The sequence below is a fragment of the Bos taurus genome, chromosome Y (genome assembly GCF_002263795.3).
Source record: "Bos taurus isolate L1 Dominette 01449 registration number 42190680 breed Hereford chromosome Y, ARS-UCD2.0, whole genome shotgun sequence".
NCBI lineage: Eukaryota > Metazoa > Chordata > Mammalia > Artiodactyla > Bovidae > Bos > Bos taurus.
Window position 1 is genome coordinate 680,678 of NC_082638.1, and position 26,171 is coordinate 706,848.

At 53.2% G+C, this 26,171-nt stretch overlaps 1 protein-coding gene across 16 annotated transcripts in view; it reads left to right on the forward strand.

The window, feature by feature from the left end:
- CSF2RA (colony stimulating factor 2 receptor subunit alpha) overlaps positions 1-26,171 on the forward strand; it is a 67,131-nt gene that overhangs the window by 38,695 nt on the left and 2,265 nt on the right. For 7 of the 16 annotated variants that reach the window (XM_059884030.1, XM_059884028.1, XM_059884031.1 and 4 more), the window contains 11 exons: positions 6,206-6,293; positions 10,882-11,024; positions 12,774-12,897; positions 13,014-13,143; positions 14,524-14,708; positions 16,642-16,775; positions 18,318-18,341; positions 20,295-20,430; positions 20,966-21,061; positions 21,308-21,401; positions 23,339-23,420. In XM_059884030.1, coding sequence (XP_059740013.1) covers positions 6,206-6,293; positions 10,882-11,024; positions 12,774-12,897; positions 13,014-13,143; positions 14,524-14,708; positions 16,642-16,775; positions 18,318-18,341; positions 20,295-20,430; positions 20,966-21,061; positions 21,308-21,401; positions 23,339-23,420 — 1,236 coding nt within the window. The other 9 variants (XM_059884029.1, XM_059884036.1, XM_059884037.1 and 6 more) reach the window with 9 other exon arrangements.

The following is a 26,171-nucleotide window of genomic DNA, read 5'->3' on the forward strand; positions in this document are numbered from 1 at the left end:
CCAAGGCCGTGGAGGGCCAACTGTATATACACGAAGATAGATACACAGATATCTATCTATATATAGAAAGAGATACAGCTACACCTATCTATCTGGAGAAAGGTAGACACATGTGGTGATAGATATGCATAAGGATGGAGAGACACTGATTTCAGGGAATTGGCTTGTGTGATTGTGGGGCTGGTGACTCTGAAGTCCGCAGGTCAGGGGGCCAGGCTGGACACCCAGGAGTTGACACTACGGTCTGGAGACAGAATTTCTTCTTCTCTGGGAAACCCTCAGTGTCGGCTTTTAAGAGTTTAGCTGGAATTCTCCAGTGGTCCCGTGGTTATGACTCACTGCTTCGAAACGTGCAAGGGGCGACGTTTCGATCCCCGGTCAGGGAACTAAGATCCCAAATGCTGTGCAGTGCGGCCAAATTAAAAAAAAAAAAAAAAAGGTCTCTTCACCTGATTAGACGAGGCCCACCACCACATGGAGCTTCTTCTCTGTGCTTCAAACCCCCCATTTAAAAAAACCCCTTCACCTGATTAGATGAGGCCCACCACTACATGGAGTGTTTTCTTTGCTCCTGATTAGACAAGGCCCATCACCCCTGGAGCCTCTTCTCTTTGCTTCAAGCCAGCTGCCTGTGAACTTGAGTCACACGTACAAAATCTGTTCCCAGCCACCCCCTGGGGGAAGTGTGTGAATGAATGGGGCTGTCACCTGGACAGATGGACGCATGAACGGACCACCCCAGGAATATGTACGGCACATCCCACTGATAGCAGTGTCTCCCTATCCACGTGTCCACGGGAACAGATGCACCTCTTGCCTGCTGCAGGATGTTCATAGTAGGGGGCTCACGGGAAAATAGGGGAGGTGGAGGAGAGGTCTACGGGCACTCTGTGCCTCCGGCTAGGTGTATCTGAAAAGCCAAAAATGTGAAAAAATAAAACGCATTAGTAATAATCCACCTGCCAATGCAGGAGACACAGGAGAGGGAAGATCACCCAGAGGAGCGCATGGCAACCCACTCCCGTGTTCTTACCTAGAGAATCCCGGGGATAGAGGAGCCCGGCGGGCTGCAGTCCACGGGGCGGCGGCGCGTCAGACACGGCTGAGCGAATGCGCACACGGCGGTCATAGGATATCATTACTGAAGCCAGGAGGGAGAAAACAAACAGCCGATATCTACAAAGCGTTATCAGGGTCTTCTGCAGCAAAAGCCGCAGAGTTCTGCAGCAGAGTCGGTCTTTTAGGTGATGAAACCCAGAAGTTAAGACGGAAAAGTGAGACTTCAGGAAATGGCGTGTGTGGGCGTTTGTGGGCGGAACCGCAGTACAAACCGAGCCGCCGCCAGCTGGCACAGTTTACGGCTGTGTCTCTCTGTCTCTCTCTCTCTCCCAGACGAGCCCGCCGTGGCAGTGGCTGGCTGGTTAGGGCCTCAGGGTCCCGGAGAGCCCCGTCTGTCTGTCTGTCTGAGACACAAGGGGATGGCCTCTGCGGTGGGTGGTGCCTGCTGGCTCTGGGGGCCACGTTAGGCATCCCTGGTACTTCTGTGGGTGCTTGTGCCGCGTCAGAGCTGGAAGAAGCACATGGACTCACAGATCCACGGCCTCCGCGCCTCCTCTGTCTCCTCCCCTGAGTCAGGTCCCACACATAATCCTGCAGGCCTAGGGCAGGTCGCACCGTTGCTGCTGCTGCTGCTGCTAAGTTGCTTCAGTCGTGTCCGACTCTGTGCGACCCCATAGATGGCAGCCCACCAGGCTCAGCCGTCCCTGGGATTCTCCAGGCAAGAACACTGGAGTGGGTTGCCATTTCCCCCGGAGCCTCTGGGCCAGAGCAGACGTTTTCCAATCACATCTTCATCTACTTCTGCCTCATTGACTATACCTTTGATGGTGTGGCTCCCAACAAACTGGAGAATTCTTAAAGGGATGGGAATGCCAGATCACCTGACCTGCGTCCTGAGAAACCTGTATGCAGGTCAGGAAGCAACAGTTAGAACTGGACATGGAACAACAGACTGGTTCCAAATAGGAAAAGGAGTTCGTCAAGGCTGTATATTGTCACCCTGCTTATTTAACTTATATGCAGAGTACATCATGAGAAATGCTGGACTGGAAGAAGCACAAGCTGGAATCAAGATTGCCGGGAAAATTATCAATCACCTCCGATATGCAGATGACCCCACCCTTATGGCAGAAAACGAAGAACTAAAGAGCCTCTTAATGACAGTGAAACAGGAGAGTGAAAAAGCTCGCTTAAAACTCAGCATTCAGAAAACGAAGGTCATGGCATCTGGTCCCATCACTTCATGGGAAACAGATGGGGAAACACTGGACACAGTCTGGTGGGCTTCAGTCCGTGGGGTCGCAGAGAGTCGGTCTCGACTGAGTGACTAACACTTCATAGCAAACGGGTGTGAGTCCTTCCTTAGGGAGAGATGGACTGAAAGTCAGCTCAGTTCATCCCTCCCTCTGCCCCCAGGCCCCTGGGGGACACAGACCCGGGCAAGAGCCAGTCACAGCCTCTGGCAGAGCTTCCGAGCTGAAAGGGAACCAGCTCCCAGTGGATGTAGACAATGCTCTACGGAGATGCCAGTTTCCCAAACACGGGAACACCGAGCCAACACCCCAGTGACCCCCGCCACCCCGCCACCCCTGACCAGAAGATGCAGGAAAGCCAAGTGGCCATCTAGTCCCCTGCTGCTAAAAGAGGAACCTTGGGAGGTCGATTAAACAAAACAAAAAAAACTGAGGGTCAGGCTACATGCTTGAGAGAGAACACGGACTGTTTTATGATACTTCCTGTTCCCTGAGATGATAAACGCGGGCTGGTCACTCAGTGACGATGAAGGCTCTGCTGATAAGAGATTATTTCTGCAATTGCTGACCTGGGGAGGCGCCATTAAAGACAGAAGGAGAGAGCGTGCTCGTGGGGAGGACCAGACTCAGGCTCTTTGTCATACCTGCCCCCCAAATCCTACATCAGAAGGGAATTGGGGGCCTCCCCCCACCCAGGGAACCTGCTACCAAGGCGTCCAGGAGTGCCCACCCGCCACGTACCCCGGGCGGGCAGGACAGTGGCTTCAAGGAGCCCCAGATTCGGACAGTTGGGGAAGAACGATTCAGAAAGCAGACGGACCGGTAAGTGGACACTTCCTCCATCTTTAGTGGGGTTTGCTCTGGCTGGTAGGATCCTCTGACCGCATGGGTTTGTGATGGGACGGGAGATCGGAGTCCGGGAGAGACGGCCTCATCCCGGGGGAGGCTGGAGAAAGGAGCTACCGGGGTGAAGGTCAGGCCACCCCGAGCTTCGGGAAGGGAAGGGTGGACACTGAGTCTTCTGCATTTCCGACTGACGTGGCGGGGAGTCACCAGCTGGTGGGGTCTGACTACTGTGCATGCCACATTATCTGTGTGTGTGCTTAGTCACCCAGTCGCGTCTGACTCTTTGCAGCCCCATGGACTGTAACCCCGCCAGGCTCCTCTGTCCATGGGATTCTCCAGGCAAGAAGACTGCAGTGGGTTGCCATGCCCTCCTCCAGGGGATCTTCCCGACCCAGGGATCGAACCTGGGTCTCCCCCATTGGAGGTGAATTCTACCCCACACTATCTACCTGTGAAATATTTCCTTTGCGGGTGTCTTTAAGCTATGAAGTCCTCGATGGTTTTGTTCTCACAGGACAAGACGCACGGGACTGATTTCCACTCCCATCCCCTTTGGTCTCGCTGGGGACACAGACCCTCGGTGGGGACACAGCTCCCTCTGACCCAGCTCCTGGTGATGCCCAGTGAGGGTATGGGGGGCGTCTCTCCCCCAGGAAGCACAGAAGTGAGATCACCTTCACTCTGTCCTCATGAAAGTTAACAGAAGTGGCGGGGAATGTCAGCCTGTGCTCAGAAGCAAGCGAAGCTTTTTTTTTTTTTTAACCTCCTAATCGCTCGGCTCGTCGGATCTTAGATCGAACCCAGATGCTCCACAGTACGTGTGCGGAGTCGTCATCACTGGACCACCGTCAGATTCCCCCAGGAAGCCTTTCCATGCCTTGCGCTGAGAAGCATCTGGGAGCCATCTGGGTCCCCATCAGTGGGGACTTTTAGGTTCCTTGGGTGGAGAAGCAAATGGCAAGCCACTCTGGTATTCTCGCCTGGAAAATTCCCTGGACGGAGGAGCCTGGCAGACTACAATCCACGTGGTCGCAAAGAGTCGGATACAGCTGAGCATCCACACACACGCGGGAACCACAGGAAGAAAGTGGATGGGCTCCAGACTGAGTCCATCTTCAGAACTCACTTTATGACATTTCCTTGTTTGGGGGGAGGTCAAGATGCCGGGGTTATTTTTCAAAGCGTCCCCATCACGACTTAGAAATACAGATGAAAAAAAAAATACAGATGGAGATGTTTTTCCACGGATAAGAAGTGAGGGGCTTCCCCGATGGTTCTGTGAGTGAAGAATCTGCCTGCCAACACAGGAGACACAGGAAGTGTGGGTTCGATGCCTGGGTCGGGAAGATCCCTTGGGGTAGAAAATGTCAGCCCTCCCACCTCCAGTAGTCTTGTCTTGGAAATCCCATGGACGGAGGAGCCCGGTGGGGCTACAGTCCATGGAGTTGCAAAGAGTCGGACACGACTGAGTGACTACGCAGAAGAGGTGAGGGTCTGGGACTTCGCTGGTGGCCAAGTGTCTGAGATTCCGCATTCCCAATGCAGGGGCCGTGGGTTCCATCCATGGTCAGGGGACTAGACCCCATGTGTGGCAACTAACACCCAGCTCAGCCAAATAAGGAAGGAAAGAAAGAAGGAAGAAAGGAAAGAAATGAGCGTTTGTGGCAAAAATGGCCCGGGAGGCAGTTGACTTCATGGAGATGTTCAGGAAACAGGTGGCGGGTGAGGTGATGATAGTCAGAGACGTTTCAGGGAACTTCCGCACACACGGAGATGAATTTGTCTCCAAAGGAGGTTGGCAGCTGTCCCCGAGAGGAAGGCGAAATGCCAAGGGTCCTTGCGCCCCATGCGGTTGGTGGCCTCCTGGCTGCTATCAGCTCCTCCTGCAAAGATGTTTCATTGTCCGGCAGGTCGACTGCAGCTTCCCTCCTGATCACCTCTGTGCAACCAGCAAGGGCGTGCCCATCTCTTTGTGTTCATAGAGTCATGAAGACATCAGAGGGAAAAAAAAAAAATTCTACTCAAATGCACAAAACCCAGCCCTGTAATCACCAAACATAAAAAGAACCTCCATCAGAATATTCTAGGACTTCTTAGAGACTTTTTTTTTTTTTTTCTTGCTGCCCTGGTGAAAGGAACAGTTTTCTCAAAGGGGAGGTGTTTAGTAGCAATGAGCTGATCTTCCTAAGGCATGGTTTATCCCTTAGGTTGTTGCTGGGAGTGTTCCTACCTGCAGGGGCCTTTGCAAGCAGAAGAAAATGGAAGAAACAGGGTGTCTGACTCAGGGACAGACAGTTGCCTCATGCCCCAAAGTGGTTGCTGTGGACCCAGCATCCTCATCATACATCCCTTCTTTTCACTGGGGGTGTCACCTCTCCAGACCCTCACTGACCACTTAGGAGAGGATCAGCTTAAAATAATATTGATTAGCCACTCCCGAGTATACCTCTCAGCAGCAGTAATGTGGACCAGTGGTAGTGGGCTGAGGGGAGAAAAACAGGTTGGGTAGAGCCCATTAAATGTTTCTTTAATCCCAGTTTGCTGAGACTTGTCATCATGAATATGCGTTAAATTTTTTGATGCTTTCGATAGAGTTTCAAACAGAAGTTAAAAGGGACTCTCACGTTGATGTATGGCAGAAGCTAGCACAGAATTTTGCAAAGCAATTATCTTCCAGTAAAAAACTTTAGAAAAATGGAATCTGATCATGCCAGCTAACCCAGAGGTGTACAAGCAGGATGATAACCTCACACTGTGCTCTGATGGAATATTGCTGACCACATAGGGACATATGAACAAACCAAAAACCCTTTAGAGAGGTGGAAGAGGTGAGGCCACCAGTGAACAGAAGAAGGGATGTGTAATGAGAATGCAGGCCTATGGCAGCCACTTTGGGATATGAGGCAACATTGTCTGTTTACTCACAAAGGCTCTGGCAGCCAGGTTCTGGTTCCCAACAACTGCCTGGAGGTTGTGCTAAGAAGGAAGTCCTCCTGCCTCGACTGCAATCCGTTTTCTGAACTGCTGTCTCCTGTCTGGAGGTTTAGGTCCAGCTTCAGATCTGCAGCATGGTGGTCCTGCTGGATTTCGTAATCCTCCTGGTACTCCTGAACTCAGCACGCTCCACGGTCCTGGGTAAGTGCCAGCTAGGCTTCCAACGCTGGGGAGTCCGTGATGTGGTGAGGGCTGCCGCCCTCCTAACCCCTGAAAGGACAAAATCTCTCATGACCTGAGTACCTCCCACTGCTGCTAGCTGAAGGGGGTCTTCTTACAAATCATTCTAGAGGTGGGTACCTTTATCATTCAGCAGAATCAGGGACTCAAAGGTGAGGGAGAGTCCTACAGCTCCAGCCCCAAATCCTAAAGTCAGCTGGAATGTCAGATTTGCTGCCTATACTAGGGTTGTTGTTCAGTCACTCAGTTCAGTCACTCGGTTATGACCCCATGGACTGCAGCACACCAGGCTTCCCTGTCTTTCAATATTTCCCAGAGCTTGCTCAAACTCATGTGCATTGAGTCAGTGATCCCATCCAACCATCTCATCCTCTGTCGTCCCCTTCTCCTCCCGCCTTCTATCTTTCCCAGCATCAGGGTCTTTTCTAATGAGTCAGCTCTTCCCATTAGATGGCCAAAGGATTGGAGTTTCAGCTTCAGCATCAGTCCTTCCAATGAACACCCAGGGCTGATCCTTTAGGATGGAGTGGTTGGATCTCCTTGCAGTCCAAGGGACTCTCAAGAGTCTTCTCCAGCACCACAATTAGAAAGCATCAATTCTTTGGCACTCAGCTTTCTTTACAGTCCAACTCTCACATCCATGCATGACCACTGGAAAAACCATAGCCTTGACTAGACGGACCTTTGTTGGCAAAGTAATGTTTCTGCTTTTAAAGATGCTGTCTAGTTTTGTCGTAGCTTTCCTTCCAAGGAGCAAGCATCTTTTCATTTCACTCCTGCAGTCGCGGTCCGCTGTGGTTTTGGTGCCCAAGAAAATAAAGTCTGTTACTGTTTCCATTTTTTCCCCATCTATTTGCCATGAAGTGATGGGACCGGATGTCATGATCCTAGTTTTTTGAATGTTGAGTTTTAAGCCAGCTTTCCATCATTGAAAATGAAATCCCCCGAAAATCCCTGGGAAGCCTCTCTGTGAAGCAGGCAGAGAAAGAAAACAGTCTTCTTGTGAAATAAGCCTGGAACCAAAATGGATTGTGCATTGCAGGCAGCTCGCTAAAGAGGTCCCGCAGAGGGAAAGGTACCTCACCTCATGACAGAACCACGTCCAACACGCTACCTGACGTGAGACGCTCCAGTCCTTTGCCCATCTGATGCCAAGAGCCGATTCATTGGAAAAAAACCTCTGAAACTGGGAAAGTTTGAGGACAGGAGGAGAGGGGGACGACACAGGACGAGATGGTTGGATGGCATCACGGACTCAATGGGCATGACTTTGAGTGAGCTCCAGGAGTTGGTGATGGACAGGGAGGCCTGGTGTGCTGCAGTGCGTGGGGTCACAAAGAGTTGGACATGACTGAGCGACTGAACAACCCTTCACCTTCAGAGGGTTCGCCATTTGAGCTAGGTCCCGGCTATAGCTGGGTTCTCTCCTCTTAGCAAACTGGGGAGATGGGTGCACCTTTCTTCCAGGGTCACCTCTGTCCAGAGGTTTTATTTAGCCAGTTAAAAGATTTATATGCATTCGAAAAGGTCAAGCAGAGAAAAGAGAAGGTGAGGTGGATGGTGAGAATGTCTTTGTTCAGGGCAGGCTTGTCCTGACAGGTGGTACCTGTCCAGCACCACCTCCTTCACTCCAGTCCCCAGCTCAAAGGGGACTCTCCCGGACACTTTGTGGTGGCACCCCCAGACACACACACAACTCACCCATCCCCTCCTCCATCCTGAATGCCCAGAAAGGGGAAGCCGCTCAGTTAAACCAACACATCATGCCCTGCCTTTGCATCCTCGCCCACAGCATGGAGGTGTCCGGCTCCTACGCATCCTCTGCAACAATTAACTTCTGGTTCTTCAGATTATCACGATAGGTAGCCATCACTGTAGCACTGCTTCTCAAGTGGCACTAAAAGAACCCGCCTGTGAATGCAGGAGACGCTGGACGCTTGGGTTCCATCCCTGGGTGGGGAAGGCCCCGTGGAGGAGGGCACGGCAACCCACTCCGGTATTCCCGCCTGGAGAATCCCATGGACAGAGGAGCCTCGAGGGCTATAGTCCACGGGTTCGCAGAGAGTCAGACACGACTGAGTGACTGAGCACAGCACACAGCTGATCTCATAGGGATAACTCGGCACTTCACCAAAGTTTGGGTTTCCATCCCTCTGATGATTCACGGTGCCCACCATCTTTCACGGGCTCCTGAGTGTCCCTGCATAAGAAAGAAAGAAAGTGAAGTCGCTCAGTCGTGTCCGACTCTTTGCGACCCCATGGACTCTGCGACCCCTCTGTCCATAGGATTTTCTAGGCAAGAGTACTGGAGTGGGTCGCCATTTCCTTCTCCAGGGAATCTTCCCGACCCAGGGATCAAACCCGAGTCTCCCACATTGCAGACAGATGTTTTACCATCTGAGCCATCAGGGAAGTCCCTGCGTTGTTTTTGTTAAAACAACTCGCTTAGGTATTTCCCTGGTGCTTCAGTGGTTTAGGTCTCCTCCTTCCAATGTGGAGGGTGTGGGTTCAATCCCTGGTTGGGGAGCTAAGACCCCCCACGTGCCCCGTGGCCAAAAAGCCAAACATAAAACACAAGCAGTGTGGTAACAGATTTGATAAAAGACAGGAAATAAAATGGTCTGCATCAGAATAAAATGGCTAATTCCAGAGAAAGGCAAGTACTGTGCGGTGTCAGTTAAATGTGGCATCTAAGAAATACAAGCGACCAGTGAATGTAACAAAAAAGAAGCCTTCTCCCAGGTGTAGCAGACAGATAAGTGATTCCCGGTGTGGAGACGGAAGTGGGGGTGGGCAAGACGTGCAGGGATTTATAAGAGGCAGGAGATGACACTATTAGGTATAAAATAGGGAAGACATGAGGATGGATTGTCAAACGCAGGGAATATGTCCCATGGTTTATAATAACTGTAAATGAATTACAACCTTTAAAAGTGGTGACTCGCTACATTGTACTTACATAGTAACATATTGAGAGGTTGTTGCTGAACCATGGAAAGACGCCGGGATTCTTGGCCTCAGGACAAGAATTCAATCTGAGGCCAGAGACAAGGCTTGATCGCTCAGAGCTTCTGTGTAATACAGTTTTATTAAAGTGTAAAAGGGATAGAGAAAGCTTCTGACATAGGCATCAGAAGGGGGCAGAAAGAATACCTCCCTGCTAGTCTTCAGCTGGATGTTATATAGTTACTGCTGCTGCTCCTGCTGCTGCTGCTGCTGCTAAGTCGCTTCAGTCGTGTCCGACTCTGTGCAACCCCATAGACGGCAGCCCACCAGGCTCCCCTGTCCCTGGGATTCTCCAGGCAAGAACACTGGAGTGGGTTGCCATTTCCTTCTGCAATGCATGAAAGTGAAAAGTGAAAGTGAAGTCTCTGAGTCGTGTCCAACTCTTAGCGACCTCATGGACTGCAGCCTACCAGGCCCCTCCGTCCACGGGATTTGCCAGGAAAGAGTACTAGCAGTCTGCTAGTTAAAGGAAGGAAATGTCTCAAGACTCAGAGAATGGCATCAGGCCCCTCACCCACAAGATGCATTTTGAGATAATCTTGGCACTAGGTGAGTCATCCCGGGCCATAAAGCAACTGATGTGAATCTTGAAGAAAGGCAGATTCCCATACAAATATATGGTTTCATTAATATAGATTAAGAGAACAATATCTGAGTCTAACATGCTGGTTTCTCAAGTCAGTTCTGAGCCATTAGGCGGAACTGACCTGAAGACAGACTCTGGGGTAAACGGATGGTACATTAACATAGCTTAAGACAAACATTTCCGTAAGAAAAATGCATCGGTTAGCTCAAGGTTTGAGAAAAGTTAAGTGCAGGTGGAACCAGGTGTCATTCTGGCAACACAGTATTTTAGGATAAACCTCTTTTTAAATTTGTATAGAGAAAGGAAAAAATATATATATCACTGGTTTTTCTCCTCCTGCCGCTTAAGAGAGAGAGAAAAAATCTCTGACACTTGCAGCCTGTTTCCTCCGATCGGAAACCCCTGGCCTTCCTGCCTATTACCCTCTCAATAATATGCACATATCTTCGATATATTGCATTCTCATATATTGTGTTATATTTACAGTTATATTTACTTGTATTTAAATCTGTGTTATATATTTGTGTTATATTTATTATATAATATATTTAACACAATAATATACAATATATGTTATATAATATAGGAAATAGAATTAATAATATAATACATAAATATAAAGATATCTATTGTTTATTTATTATGATATAAACATAATATGTTTATATACTATACATTTATTTATACATTATAATATATTCATATAATATATTTGTGGTTGCTAAGTGATGTCCGACTCTGTGACCCCATGGACTGTAGCCCGCCAGGCTCCTCTGTCCCTGGGATTCTCCAGGCAAGGATACTGGAGTGGGTTGCCACATCCTCCTCCAGGGGACCTTCCCGACCCAGGGACAGAATCTGCGTCTCCTGCATTTCAGGTGGATTCTTTACCGTCTGAGCTATCAGGGAAGCCCTGATTCTCCCTAACTGCTATTTTTGTTCTGTGTTTAATTACAGCAGGAGAGAAGGAATCTCCTATTGTAAACCTGACTCTGGATTCAAGGAAAAAAATCTTAAGCTGGAATTCCCGGAGAATTGTGACTCAGCAAACATGTGCGATAGTCACGCCTCTTGACCCCGACACCAGCCAAGAACCACAGGTAGGTGCTCATGGATCACGTCCTGTGGGTCTGTCTGCTCCCTGTCAGTCTTGAATTTCCCGGTAAAATGCCTCTTGAGCCTCTCATTCTTTAACATTCTTGGCTGGGAGGAAAACATATTTCCTCCATCTTCTTCGGTTCAGTGATGGGGGTCTGCAGATGAAGTGGACAAAAGCCAGATTACCAGGAGAAAAAGCATCCCAGTGTATTCACTTTCTCTCTTTTTTTTTTTTGTCACACGGCACCTTAACTCTCCTACTAGGAATCGAACGCACGGCCCCCCTGCACTGCAAGTGCAGAGTCTTAACCACGGATCACCAGAAAAGTCCCAACATTTCTAACTTTCACATAAACGAGGCAGAAAAGACATGAGGTGATCGGACTAGGGAGTCTGTGTGGCTTTTTAACAAAAGGTAATAAATTACAGAAATGTCAGAGGACAAAGAAAATGGGATTTGGGTTTCTGGGGCTGAAAAACTGTGGGGAAATGATTAAGAAATATGTAAGGGGACTAATGGAAGATGAAGGTGGTTTTAAGTTCCTTAAGTTAAACTTCCTTTAACTTCCCTAAGTTCCTTGCGGTTGGCTTTCACTGCTGTGTCCAATCCCTGGTGAAGGATCTGAAATCTCACAAGCTGCAATAGTGCAGTGTAAGAAAGAAACAAGTTATGTTATGAGGTCACCCTGAAGCTGCTTCCCCATCTAAGTTGGTAAAGATCAACCTCCTCAATCCCATATGGGTAAGATCGGATGTGTATGCTACCTTCACAAAGGGAGATCTATGCCTGCTTTTGTGCAGATAACAACGGGTTCTGCATTTATTGATTCGTAACTGCTTTTAGCTCTGAATAATCTTTAGGCCAAAGTGGCATGTTTTGGGGATCCCCAAAGCATGAATTTGAAAAGATGCATGCACCCCAGTCTTCGCAACAGCACTGTTCACGAGAGCGAGGACACAGAAGCAAGCTAGGTGTCGACTGACAGATGAATGGATAAGGAAGATGCGGCAGGGATATGCAGTGGAATATTACTCAGCCGTGAAAAAGAACAAAGCTGCCATCTGCAGCTACATGGATGGAACTGGAGGCTATGATGCAGAGTGAAATACGTCAGGCAAAGACAAATATTAGACGATACCATTTGTACGTGAAATCTAAAACAGACCACGGACTGGTGAATATAGCAAAACAGAAGGAGACTCACAGATGCAGAGACCGAACTAGTGGTGACCAGTTGGGAGAGGGAAGTGGGAAGGGGAAGATAAGAGGAACGAACTCAGAGGAACAAACCGCTATGAGCTAATAAGGATATAGGAGGCAACACAGGGAACTGGACCAGTGTTATATTGTAACTAAAAACGGAGTGTGTGCACGCACGCTAAGTCGCTGCAGCCTTAGTCAAGTCTCTGCGACCCCGTGGACGGTAGCCCCGCCAGGCTCCTCTGTCCATGAGATTCTCCAGGCAAGAAGACTGGAGTGCGGTGCCATTTCCTCCTCCAGGGGATCTTCCCCACCCTGGGAAGGCCCGAAATGTGATTTTATAACCTTTAAAAATTGTGAACTACACTGTTGTACGGCTGAAACGAATCTCACGTTGTCTGTTAACTGTACGGCGATAAAAAAAAGACGGGGGTCCTCGTGAGGGTCCCCCACCCGACCCCGAGTCGCTGGAACAGTCGCGGGATTGAGTCCGCTCGCAAGGAGCCCATAGCACAGGCTGTACGTTCAAACTCGCTTCTGCCCCCTGCAGGTCAGAAACGACACCTACTTTTGCACGTTTCCCAACGCCGTCCTGCACAGGGGCGCCACGCTGACCGTGAACGCCACCTCTGAGGGCCAGGACTTCTCGCACCAGCTGGCCTTTAGCAACCCAGGTGACGTCTCCGCGGCCGCTGGGCACGTTTCTGACGGTGCCCGGCGTCCGCGTGGCCGGCGGGGCGCCGGTGATGACTCGGCCGGCAGTGAGGATCCGGCTGTCTTGTCTTCCCAGGCAAGGAGGGCTCCGGAGCCCAGGACCTCTCGTGCATCATCTACAACGTCCGACTCATGAACTGCAGCTGGACGCGGGGCCCGGCCGCCCCTGCAGACGTGCAGTATCAGCTGTACTCCTGGACTTCTCTGTAAGCCTGGCTGGGGTCCTGATGCTGAATGCTGGGTGAGCCGTGGGCCCCATGGTGCAGGGACTCACAGGGTCCTGATGCTGAATGCTGGGTGAGCCGTGGGCTTGTCCCACGGTCCAGGGACTCACAGGGTCCTGATGCTGAATGCTGGGTGAGCCGTGGGCTTGTCCCACGGTCCAGGGACTCACAGGGTCCTGATGCTGAATGCTAGGTGAGCCATGGTCCAGGGACTCACAGGGTCCTGATGCTGAATGCTGGGTGAGCCGTGGGCTTGTCCCATGGTCCAGGGACTCACAGGGTCCTGATGCTGAATGCTGGGTGAGACATGGGCCCCCATGGAGCAGGGACTCACAGGGGTCCTGATGCTGAATGCTGGGTAAGCCGAGGATCCCCCCATGGAGCAGGGACTCACAGCGTCCTGATGCTGAATGCTGGGTGAGCCGTGGGCTTGTCCTAAGGTGCAGGGACTCCCTGGGGTCCTGATGCTGAATGCTGGGTGAGCCATGGGCCCCCATGGTGCAGTGACTCACAGGGGTCCTGATGCTGAATGCTGGGAGAGCCGAGGGTCCCCCCCCCCACCATGGAGCAGGGACTCACAGGGGTCCTGATGCTGAATGCTGGGTGAGCCGTGGGCTGGGCCATAATCTGAGACCTCAGACTGGAGCTTTGCTATGCTTCACCACTCAGTCGTGTCTGACTCTTTTTGACCTCTCGGTCTGTGGCCCACCCAGGCTCCTCTGTCCTTGGGATTCTCCAGGCAAGAATCCTGGAGTGGGTCGCCATGGCCTCCTCCTGGGGATTGGATGCTAAATGCTTAGCCCGTCCCATAGTCCAGAAATGTTTCTTCTAAGACTGGAGGACATCAGTCTACAATGTCCAAACATCCAGAGAGGAGAACACCCGTCTCCCTTTCTTCTTCGTGCTGCCTATTGCTCCATGTTGTGAATCCCGCTGTGGTCCCAGAGTGTCAGGAAATTAGCAATTTTGTATTATTTTTTAACAGTTGAAGTATAGTTGAAGCTGAAGTAGAGTAGTTTCGAGGTCACAGCATGCACACACACACAGACACAACATGTAGGTATATATATACACACATATGTGAGCTTCCCAGGTGGCGCCAGTGGTAAAGAACTCTCCAGCCAATGCAGGAGATGTAAGAGGTGCGGGTTTGATCCCTGGGTTGGGAAGATCCCCCTGGAGGAGGGCATGGCAACCCAGTCCAGTGTTCTTGCCTGGAGAATTCCACGGACAGAGGAGCCTAGCGGGCTGCAGTCCATGGGGTCTCAGAGAGTCGGACATGACTGAACCACTGATCAAGAGCAATCCCAGGAGGATACACACTGCTTAGCTGCTCCTTGATGTCTTTTTTGGACGTCACAGGCATGGAAACGTGTCCGAGTGCAGCCACTACGTCCTTGACTCGGCCGGGACGCGCGTGGGCTGCCATTTCGACGAGCTCGGCGAAGGCCACACCACGGACGATTACTTCTTTCTGGTGAACGGAACCAGCAGCGACTCGGACATCCAGTTTTTGGACTCTCCTAGCGTGAACGGCCCTAGCCTGGGTAAGACAGTTAATCGCTCCCCTTGTATTCGCCTGCTCCTCTGCCAGCCGTCTGCTTCATGGCATTTGCATTTGTCCCAGGGCTCTGGAGGCTGTGTGTTCCCTCAGCAGGATCTACATTAGGGGTGAAAGCCCCTGATGCTGGGAGGGATTTAAGGCGGGAGGAGAAGGGGACGACAGAGGAGGAGATGGTTGGATGGCATCACCGACTCGATGGACATGAGTTTGAGCAAACTCTGGGAGTTGGTGATGGACAGGGAGGCCTGGCGTGCTGCAGTCCATGGGGTCGCCAAGAGTCGGACACGACTGAGCGACTGAACAAGAAGCAGAGACGCAGAGAGGGAGACAGAGGGGCGTAACTCTCCCTTGGGGCGGGATGTGTCTGCTTGCGTCGCATATGAACAAATTGCACTGATGGACGCAGCCTTGGAAAGGAATTCCTCTCTGGTGAGGGGACCGAGTGTCCTTCTGGGGGACTCTCCAACGTCACAGAGTCTGGTTCCAGACAGACCATCCGCTGGCTTAGTCGCTGTGTTTTCCTTAAGGTGGGCCCGTGGGTGACTTCAGGTGCGTGTGTGTTTCGTCACTCAGTCGTGTCCAACTCTCCGTGGTGTGCAAACTGCGTGGAGGTGTGGAAGTGTCTCAAAAAAACCCTGAAAACAGAACTAACTTATGACCCAGCAATTCCACTCCTGGTTATATATCTTAAAAAAATAAAACACTGAAAACACAAAACTGAAAATACTGGTTCAGAAAGATCACAGGAACCCCAATGCTCATAGCAGCGTGGTTGACGATCACCAAGATAAGGAAGCCATATAAATGCTCATTACCTGGTGAATGGATAAAGAATATATAGTGCATATATTATGAAATGCTGTGCTAACTCGCTTCCGACTGTCAGCGACCCCATGGACTGTAGCCCGCCAGGCTCCTCTGTCCATGGGATTCTCCAGACAAGAACACTGGAGTGGGTTGCCATTCCCTTCTCCAGGGGACTCTTTCCAACCCGGGGATTAAACCTATGTCTCTTAACGTCTCTGCATTGGGAGGCGGGTTCTTTACCACTAGCGCCTCCTGGGGGTCCCACAATGAAATACTGCTCAGCCATAAAAAAAAAAAAAAAAAAGATTTAAATTCTGCCATTTGCAACAACGTGGATGGGCTTGGAGGGTATCATGCTAACTGAAATAATTCAGACACATAAAGACGTGTGGTTTAATCACTGAGTCGTGTCCAGCTTTTTGTGATCCCATGGACTGTAGCCTGCCAGGCTCCTCTCTGTGGGATTCTCCAGGCAACAATACTGGAGTGGGTTGCCATGCCCTTCTCCAGGGGATCTTCCCGACCCAGGGATCGAACCCAAGTCTCCTGCATTGGCAGGTGGGTTTTTTACCACTGATCCCCCTGGGAAACCCAAGTGACTCCAAGAATTGACACCAAGTCTGGCTGCTTGGGTGGTCCATGTAGATGCTGGGTGAGTCTGCTTCCCGCTTGTAGGGTGTCCCGGAAAAGGCGAGGGATGTGCCCAGAGAACATTCTCCTAATGGCAACCCACTCCGCTGTTCTTGCCTGGAGAATCTCCCTGGACCAAGGAGCCTGGTGGGGCTATAGTCCACGGGGTCACAAAGGGTCGGACCCCACTGAAGCGACTTAGCTCGCACGGCAGCATCTCTGCCTGGGGCTCCAGCGAGTCTGCAAGGTAGAGGCAGAGGGCGGGGGGTCGGGACCCGGCCAGGAGCGGACAAGCCCAGAATGCGCGCTCAGCCGGCCTGAGGTTTTGCTTCCTCAAGAGCAGGGTTTCTCCGGGTTTTACGCAACAGCACAGGAATGGGCCCAGGTTAGCGGGGGATGTCCTTCCGCTGCCTCTCACCCACTCGACTCCTGCGGGTTGCAGGTTTGTGACCCTGCTTCCTGTTTGGGTCTGTTCTCAGAAAAGTATAACCCGCCGGCGAACCTCACCGTCCAGGACAACGTATCGCATTTCGTGATTCGCTGGGATGCCCCCGCCATGAGGTACAGCCTGTCCAATAGCGTCTTGCGCTATGCACTGGACATCCAGAAGATGGTGAGGACCTGACGCTTCGTGGAGGAACACGGACTGCCTCGCCTCTGCTCCTCTCGCTTTGGGGTGCACCCCCCCCACACACACACACCCGGACGTCACTCTTTGCCTCAAGAGTCTCTTCTCTGCTTTCTCCCTTACTGTCTCTTTGTCCTAAAAGTGCCGCTCATTCCTCTTAAAATTTTTTGATTTCTTTGATTTTTGGCTGCGCTGAGCCTTCGTCGCTGCACGTGGACCTTTTTCTCTAGTTGCAGACAGCGGAGGCTGCTCTCTAGGGTCGGCAGTTTCAAAGCGCGGGCTTACTTGCTGCACGATACGCGGGATCTTCCTGGACCAGGAATCGAACCCATGTCTCCTGCATCGGCAGGCTGAGCGTTAACCACGGACCCCCACCCTCACTGCAGGGAAGTCCGTGTGCATTCATTTTTGCCGACGTTCACTTACGAACTGTTTTTTTTTTCTGCCGTCGATGTTCTTGGTGGTCGTACCTAGGAAACCGGTTAGCGTCGCCCGAGGTCATAAAGATGGTGCTTGTGTTTGAGTCTCAGGGTTTCGTGGTTCTAGCAGTTCCGTTTAGGGCTTTCATCCACCTCTGCTGTCTGCCTCTCTCCACCCCGTGGAAGGCAAGTTCCCTCAGAGCAGGGGCTGCAACAACAAAAAATAAATCAACGTTCATTCATTCCCGCACGGAGCTCACATACTGAAAGGTAGCATCTTTCCTTCCCAAGTGGATAGAGGAAAGGCAAAAACAGGAGAGAAAACCTTCTCGAGGGGGAAAAAATGTGTTCCTTCTTTTTCGTTTTGGCTACACATTTTTTGCAGTCTTTGTTCCCGATCAGGGATAGAACCCTTGCCCTCAGCCGTGAAAACACATAGAGTCCTAACCGCCAGAACACCGGGGTTGCTGTGGTTCAGTCGATCATAGGGTCAGGGAGACCCCCTGGAGAACTGCATGCACAGACGAGCCTGGGGGGCTGCAGTCCACGGGGTCACAAAGAGTCAGACACGAAACAGGGACAAAGACAGCACTAACTTTGCAGGGGATACAGGAGATGTGTGTTCGATCCCTGGATGAGGAAGATCCCCTGGAGAAGGAAATGGCAACCCACTCCAGTATTCTTGCCTGGAGAATCCCATGGATTAGGTGACTCAGACGGTAAGGAATCTGCTTGCAATGCAGGAGACCCAGGTTCAGTCTCTGCGTCAGGAAGATCCCCTGGAGAAGGAAACGGCAACCCACTCCAGCATTCCTGCCTGGAGAATCCCATGGACAGAGGAGCCTGGTGAGGCTACAGTCCATGGGGGTCGCAAAGAGTCAGACACATGTGAGCAACTTACCACTCACTCCCAGAAGCTTTTTGCTTTCAGCTTGATAAGAGAAACTCCGAGAAGCCTCTTTTAAATCCCTGCATCTGTGGAAACTCGATTATCTCCAGCTTAAAATAATCGTCACAGCTCTCCTGGGATTCCCAGGGGGTTCTTGCGTTTGCAGACAAAACCAAAAGGCCAGGCACTTAGCATGTCTCCTTTGCTCTCTCTTTACAGGGCAGCTTTTCTAAGAGAGAACCCGTAAGTATGCCTTCCTTTCTCCGCTGCATCCGTGCTTGGGTCATAGATGCTCAGAGTCCCTCCCTCAGCAGGCAGGGCGCTCAGCTCAGCCTCGGGTCCCTCTGTGCCCCTGTTTAGGGGTCACCAGGCTCTGGTGACCGATGGAGAATTTGTGGTCTCTCAGACGCCTCTGACTCAGCTCAGGCAGCCTGGTGTCATCCTCCTTGTGGACACAATAACATGGTGGTCCCGAATGGGCCTCCTTGCACCTTCTGAGCCCCACACTAGTGAGCTGAAAGGGTCCCTGTAGAAGTCAGGTCCACCGAGAACCGCACAGCACGACTTTATTCGGAAACGGGGTCTCTGCAGAGGTGATGAAGTGAGGGGTCTGAGATGAGGTCCTCCTGGATGGGGGTGGCCCTAAACCCAGGGACAGGGTCCTTATAAGACACAGAAGAGGAGAGACACGGACACAGAGGAGAAGCCACGTGGAGACGGAGGCAGAGATGAGAGGGAGGCGGCCACCAGCCCAGGGACGGACGCCTGGAGCCCGCAGAAGCTGGAAGAGGCGGGAAGACCCTCCCCTGGAGACTCTGAACAGAGCTCATTCCCAGATCCGTGGGGCCACCGGACACCCCCAGGCCACACCCCCCTTTCCTCCCTGACCACCCAGCCTCTCCCGACTCACAGGTCCCAGAAGAGCCCCAGGGGCGACCAAGGGCTGCCATGCTCTGACCCCAGCTGGAGGAAAAGGCCTGTCTATTGTGTGCGTGTGGGAGAGGCGTCCCTGGGCTCAGAGCCTGGCTGTGCCCTGCATGTCCCTGCCCTACCCTGAGTTCTGTGTGTAGAATCCTTTTGCTTTTTATTTCAACAATTTCTTTAAAGGACTTTTATTTTACTTCTTTATCTTGGCTGTGCTACAAGGTACACGGGATCTTAGTTCCCAGGCCAGGGATTGAACCTGCATCCCCAGCAGTGGAAGTGCAGAGTCCTAACGACTGGACCACCAGGGAAGTCACCCCTCTGTGTACCCCTCAGAATAACCGCAAGCCCACGTCCCAAGGGCATGGGGCCCCTGCAGGAGGCCCGGACGCAGACGGACAGCTGAGAGTCCTGATTGTTGTTGTTCAGTCGCTCAGTTGTGTCCAGCTCTTTGAGACCCCACGGACTGCAGCACACCAGGCACTGTTATCTGTCAGATAACAGCTGTTATCAGATAACAGCTGTCCTGTTATCTCCCAGAGTTGGCTCAGATTCGTGTCCATCGAGCCGGTGATGCCATCCAGCCAACTCATCCACTGTCATCCCCTTTTCCTCCTGCCCCCAATCCCTCCCAGCATCAGGGTCTTTTCCAATGAGTCAACTCTTCACATGAAGTGGCCAAAGTACTGGAGTTTCAGCTTTAGCATCAGTCCTTCCAATGAACACCCAGCACTGATCTCCTTTAGAATGGACTGGTTGGATCTCCTTGCAGTCCGAGGGACTCTCAAGAGTCTTCTCCAACACCACAGTTCAAAATTATCAGTTCTTTGGTGCTCAGCCTTCTTTATGGTCCAACTCTCACATCCATACCTGACTACTGTGAAAACCATAGCCTCCACTAGACGGGCCTTTTGTTGGCAGCGCGATGTCTCCGCTTTTTAATTCGCTGTCTAGGTTGGTCAGAGCTTTTCTCCCAAGGAGCAAGCATCTTTTAATTTCATGGCTGCAGTCACCGTCTGCAGTGATTTTGGAGCCCAGAAAAATAAAGTCTGCCACAGTTTCCATTTTCTATGCACCTGTTTGCCATGAAGTGATGGGAGCCCCAGATGAGAGACGGCAAAGCCCCTTCGGGCTCCCACAGTGGGCTGGGAGGGATGGATCAGAGGCGGCAGGTCCACTGTGCTCCCAGCTGTCAGGGGGCACACCCTCCGCCTTCTCCGTGTTTCCAGTCTGGTATCCGTGGCTGTCACAAGGTCCTTTTTTCTTTCAAAGGTTTTTCTAAGCAGACAATATAAAAACAAGTACAGACTGCCCCGCGCTGACGTGACAGGAGAGCACACCGTCCGCATGAGGGTGCAACATGTGCTGTTTCAAATCTGGAGTGAGTGGAGCTCCACACACCATTTCGGTGAGTCTCCCAGAAACACCCGTAGATGCTGACATGTGCCTGGTGGGGGATAGGAATGACCTTTCCTTTGAATCTTGCTGTCCAATCCTCCTTTTTTTTTTTTTTTTTTACAGTTTCTCTTTTATTTCAAACCAGCTCACCTTCATTTCTGTTGTTCAGTTGCTCGTACACACCTCTTTCTCTCACCCTTGACATTTCACAATTACGCATTCATTCCTTTGGCTATGCAGTGCAGAACCGAAAGTTAATATTCACTGACAAGGAAGGCATTGTGCAGTATTAATTGTGCCTTTGTAGAAAAGTAATTGCTGTATCATCTTTTGAGAGTGGCAAGGGGGGAGGTGGGGAGATTTGTTATTTAGTTGCTCAGTTGTGCCTGACTCTTTGCGACCCCATGCACTGCGGCACGCCAGGCTTCCCTGTCCTTCACTATCTCCCAGAGCTTACTCAAACTCATGTCCATCGAGTCGGTGATGCCATCCAACCGTCTCATCCTCTGTCGCCCCCTTCTCCTCCCGCCTTCAATCTTTCCCAGCATCAGGGTCTTTTCCAATGAGTCAGTTCTTCGCATCAGCTGGCCAAAGGATTGGAGCTTCAGCTTCAGCATCCGTCCTTCCAGTGAACATTCAGAGTTGAGTTCCTCTAGGATGGACTGGTTGGGGACAGTGACATACAGTGGGCTGTGGTGGGTGCGGGATCCCAGAAGAATAGATTCTTTGGTGCCATCCTTCTCAAATCCCTGGGATCCCTCTGTATGGAAATTCCCCCCTCCTCCTCTCCAGCCCTGCTTCTGCCCCCACATCTCCCGCCCTGTCATCCAATACCAGGGATGGGCAGGCAGGAGTCACTCCTGACCCTCTGCTTGTCTGCCCACCAGGTGTCCCAGAGGAGAATTTCCTGGTGGTCTTGATCGGGCTGGTGGTGGGGGCCACGGTTTTGTTTGGCATGGCCCTGATGTTCCTCTGTAAAAGGTAAGACACACACACACACCCCAAATAAACTCGGAAACGGCAGGTCAGAACCCACACACAAAAGGGCCCACGCTTGTCACTGCCTCCCCACAGAGTGGCCAGAATCCCAGACTTGGAATGCAGTGTGGAGGTTGCTCAGGGTGGAGGGGTTGGGAACACGGAGTGGCTGTTATTAAGGGGCCCGGGTTTCGACATTGGTCTGTCGTGGGACCTAGTCACGGCACAATTTAATTTTCCTGTGTTCCTAGGGGTTGCGTGGTTAGTGCCAAATGCACTCTTGATTTAGTGCCTGAAGGAGTGAACTTTAAAAAGAGGCTTCCGAGAGAGGTGAGGCCAGGGGTCTCTGCAGATAACACAAGCCTGAGCGGAAGATGGGTCCCGAGCACGTGGCTGGGCAAAGCGAGCGCCCCAGTTAGGGGGCAGTCCCTGGCGTCACAATCCAGAAATGCCTCCCAGGGGACCCTGCAGGCGCAACCGAGGGGTGGTGGAGGCCGGCTACGGCCACAGCCGCCACACGGGGGCGGCAGCGAGCTGCTTGCCTATTTCCAAGCCAAAGGCGGGAGGAGAAGGGGGCGACAGAGGATGAGAGGGCTGGATGGCATCACCGACTCCATGAACTTGAGTTTGAGCAAACTCCGGGAGGTGGTGATGGACAGGGAGGTCTGGCGTGCTGCAGTCCGTGGGGTCATGAAGAGTCGGACACGACTGAGCGACTGGACTGAACTGAGAAACACAGGGAAGGACTGTGTTCCCAGGGGAGACCCGGGCTGTGTGGCATAAACTGCAGCTGCAGACGCAGGCTCTGCCCCCTTTCCTGGCTGCCTCCTCACACCTGCGCAGGTGTATTGAAAGCCAGGGGACCCCCACCCCCACCCCCGCCCCCGCAGTGTCCGGAGAAAGGCTGCCCATAGGAGACCCAAGGCAGGGGGCTGCCGCGGGCGTGCGGAGGGCAGTTGAGGGCGTTGTCGTATCCACGCTGGATGTGTCTGGAACGTTTCATTCACGAGGACCAGAATCAGTGATGGGGTGTCTAGGGGCTCTCATATAGAAGGCATTCTGTGAGGGCACACGGGGGCTTCCCCGGTGGCCCTAGTGGTAAAGAACCCACCTGCCACGGTAGGAGATGTAAGAGATGCAGGGCCGATCCCTGGGTGAGGAAGATCCCCTGGAGGAGGGCGTGGCAACCCACTCCAGTATTCTTGCCTGTAGAGCCCCATGGACAGAGCGGCCTGGCGGGCTACAGTCCACGGGGTTGCAAAGAGTCGGATATGACTGAGCGACTTAGAGTACGCACACGCGCACACACGCACACGAGGACGGGGGGCGGCCTGGCGGTGTTTGTATGGCATCCAGGAGGCTTTGGGGCCTGGAGAGGGGACACTTGAGGGTGCTCAGAGGGGCTCCGGTCCCTGGAGGGTCTTGAGGTCACATGCTCGCCGAGTTTGCGCGGACAGGCTGGTGGAGTGGCTGGAGCCGGTCCCGAGGCCACCTGCCTCTGGGTTTCTGCTCTGGTTGCAGCGTGGGGCCTGGGGTCCAGGGCTCCTCGCTCGCAGGGGACAGGGTCTCCTGTCTCAGCTGTCTGTCCTCGCGGGCCCGCCCCGCAGTCGGGGCTGAGGCGGGCAGCTCCGTCAGGCGCTGAGCGGTCCCCAGGACGCCCGGCCTCCCTGCCCAGACCCCTGGGGGCGCCCAAGCACCGACCCGCCAGCTCGGCACGGTGGCCAGGGCCAGCCACGTGGGCACCTGGTCCTCACCGCGCCCCGGGCGAGGAGAGAGAGCTCTTCGGGCAGCGCTGTCCGCCCCGGCCCGCGTTCACCCCTGAGGCCGGCCGCGCCGCATGAAGAGCCGGCCTCGCCACGGGGCTGTGGGCACTCGGACAGGACAGGGCCCCTCGCAGCTCTGAGGCTGGGCCGCAAGCGTCTCTCGTCTCTTCCCGCCAGGTTCTCCCTGAAGAAGAAGCTCTTTCCGCCCATCCCGCGGGTGAAGCAGGAACTCGCCGGTGCGTTCCTGGCCAGCCTGGAGGTGAGCGAGGCCGCCTCCCGGGCGCCGCCTGGGCTGGGAGACTGGCGCTCAGAGACGCGGGGGGCGGGCGCGAGTGTGCTCGGTGTGGAAGGCTGGCTTGGGGCCGTCAGTGCCCGAGGAGGGCAGGGCAGGGGAGGGGAGGGGCGTGTGGAGGGGAGGGCAGGGGGAGGGGAGGGGCGTGGAGGGAGGGAGCGGCCTAGGGGAGAGGCGGGGCCTAGGGCAGGGGAGGGGAGGGCAGGGGAGTGTTGAGGGGAGGGCAGGGGAGAGGCGAGGAGGGGACTAGGAGGGGCGTGGAGGGGCCTAGGGTGGGGAGGGCCTGGAGGGGAGTGTGGAGGGGAGGGACCTAGGGGAGGGGAGAGGCCTAAGGTGGGGGAGGGGCATGGAGGGCCGTGGGGAGGGGAGGGGAATCCTAGGGCAGGGGAGGGGTATGGAGGGGAGGAGCCTAGGGTAGGGAAGGAATGTGGAGGGTAGGGGCCTTGGGCAAGGGAGGGGAATGGAGGGGAAGGGAAGGGAATGGAGGGGAGGGGAGGGGCCGAGGGGAGGGGAGGGTCTTAGGGCGGGGGAGGGAGCTAGGGAAGGGGAGGGGCCTAGGGCGGGGAGGGCGTGGAAGGGAGTGTGGAGGGGAGGGACCTAGGGGAGGGGAGAGGCCTAGGGGAAGGGAGGGGCCTAGGGCAGGGAAGGGGTGTGCAGGGCAGGGCCGAGGGCTCATGCGGTGGCGGGGACACGGGTGTCCAGCTGCCTGCACCCACAGCTGCTTCTGCAGCGAAGTAGAGAAAGCGACACAAGGCGACTTATCTCCACGTGGGAAACTGCAGAGCTTGGGTTTTGTGCCTTTCTGGGGTCGCCATGGAAACCGCGGTACGCTCACCTTGGGATTTTCGAGGAGTGGCATCTGTAAAGACCGCATTTCCGATCCAGGCGCCCCGTGTGCGCTCCTGGGTGGATGCTGAATTTTGGCAGGAGGGCGTCCGTGTGACTCACCAGCTCCCGCCCACCCCCCACCCCGCGGTGGCTGGAGGCAGGGACCCTCCCGGGAGCAGCTCTGCGCCCCTGACTACATCTCCCCATCCGCCACACGTGTCTCCGTCCCCGTGAGAAAGCAGAGATGCCCCTAAAGCACAACCTGCGTTCTGAACCCTAAACCGTTTCCCCAGGAAGCCCCCTCCCCTGCTTCCAGTGCCCCTGGGTTTCTTCGGTGGAGCCCGTTGACTCCAAGGCAAAAGTTTTGCGTTTCTTGATCTGTGCGTGACCAAAGCGACCGTGGTGCTTAGCGCTGTTGAGATAACAGATAAAACCACACACAGATTGTCAACGACCTGAACCTTCCAGAGGTCCTGTGCTGACCTCACCCCTCTGCCCTGCACCTGCGTGCGTGCGTGCTAAGTCGCTTCAGTCGTGTCCAGCTCTGTGCAACCCTGTGAAACGCAGCCGGCCAGGCTCTTCTGTCCATGGGACTCTCCAGGCAAGGATACTGGAGTGGGTTACCATGCCCTCCTCCAGGGGATCTTCCCCACCCAGGGATCGAACCCAGGTCTCCTGCATTGAAAGGTGGGTTCTTTACCACTAGCGCCGCCTGGAAAGTCTCCTGCCCTGCACAGGCAAATCCCAGGTCCTTCAAATGTGTGGTCTTGTATGTGGGACTCAGTGGCTTGACATCAACGGTCCTTATTTCCTGGAGGGTGAAGTTGTGAACTTACCACCCCCAGCCCTGACTCTCAGCCTTAGGCCAGCCAGGATCACCCCCTACCTAAACTAGGGAGTGAGGCTCCCCACATTTTCAGTCAGCCACCCCCCTGGCTCCCCAGGCCACTGATCCCTCTGGTCACCTCCGTCCTTGGGGTCTAGACACACCAACCTGGTGGGGCTGTGGCGTCCACCAGAGGTCACGCCAAGACAGGGGAGGGTCTGTTCAAAATCGGGAACTGTCTCTCTGTGATTTTCCCGGGAGATGGCAAAGACCCATCCCTCCACCTGGATTGCAGCATCTCAGAGATGACTGTACCCATGATGTGTTCATTCTTTATTTAAAAAATAAAAACACAGCATTATCAAGATTTCACTCACATGTCGTAGAATCCACCCTTTAAAGTAACAGTTTGGGGCATTTAGCAAGTTCCCAACACTGCAGCCATCAGCTCTGTCTAGATCCAGAACATGCTCATCGCCCCCAAGGACACCCTAGCTACATCACCAGTCACTTCTCCCCTGCCTGCCGCAGTCCCTGGCAACCACAAGCCCACTTGCTGTCTCTGTGGACTTGCCTGTTCTGGGCGTTTCCTATCAGTGGAGTCACACACTGTGTCCTTCTGTGTCTGCCTCTCTCACTGAGCGGCGTGTGTTCAGGGTCCATCCCTGTTGTAGCCTGTGTCAGATTTTCTCTCCTTTTCTTGGTTCTGTAATATTCCACTGTGTGGAAGGACCCCATGCTGTTTATCCACTCATCTATCCATCCATCCATCGTCCATCCATCATCCATCCATCCATCCATCATCCATCCACCCATCATCCATCCATCCATTCACCCATCCATCCATCATCCATCCATCCATCATCCATCCATCTATCCATCCATCCATCCACCCATCCATCCATCATCCATCCATCCATCATCCATCCATCTATCCATCCATCCATCCACCCACCATCCATCATCCATCCATCCATTCACCCATCCATCCATCATCCATCCATCCATCCATCATCCATCCATCATCCATCCATCCATCCATCATCCATCCATCCATCATCCAT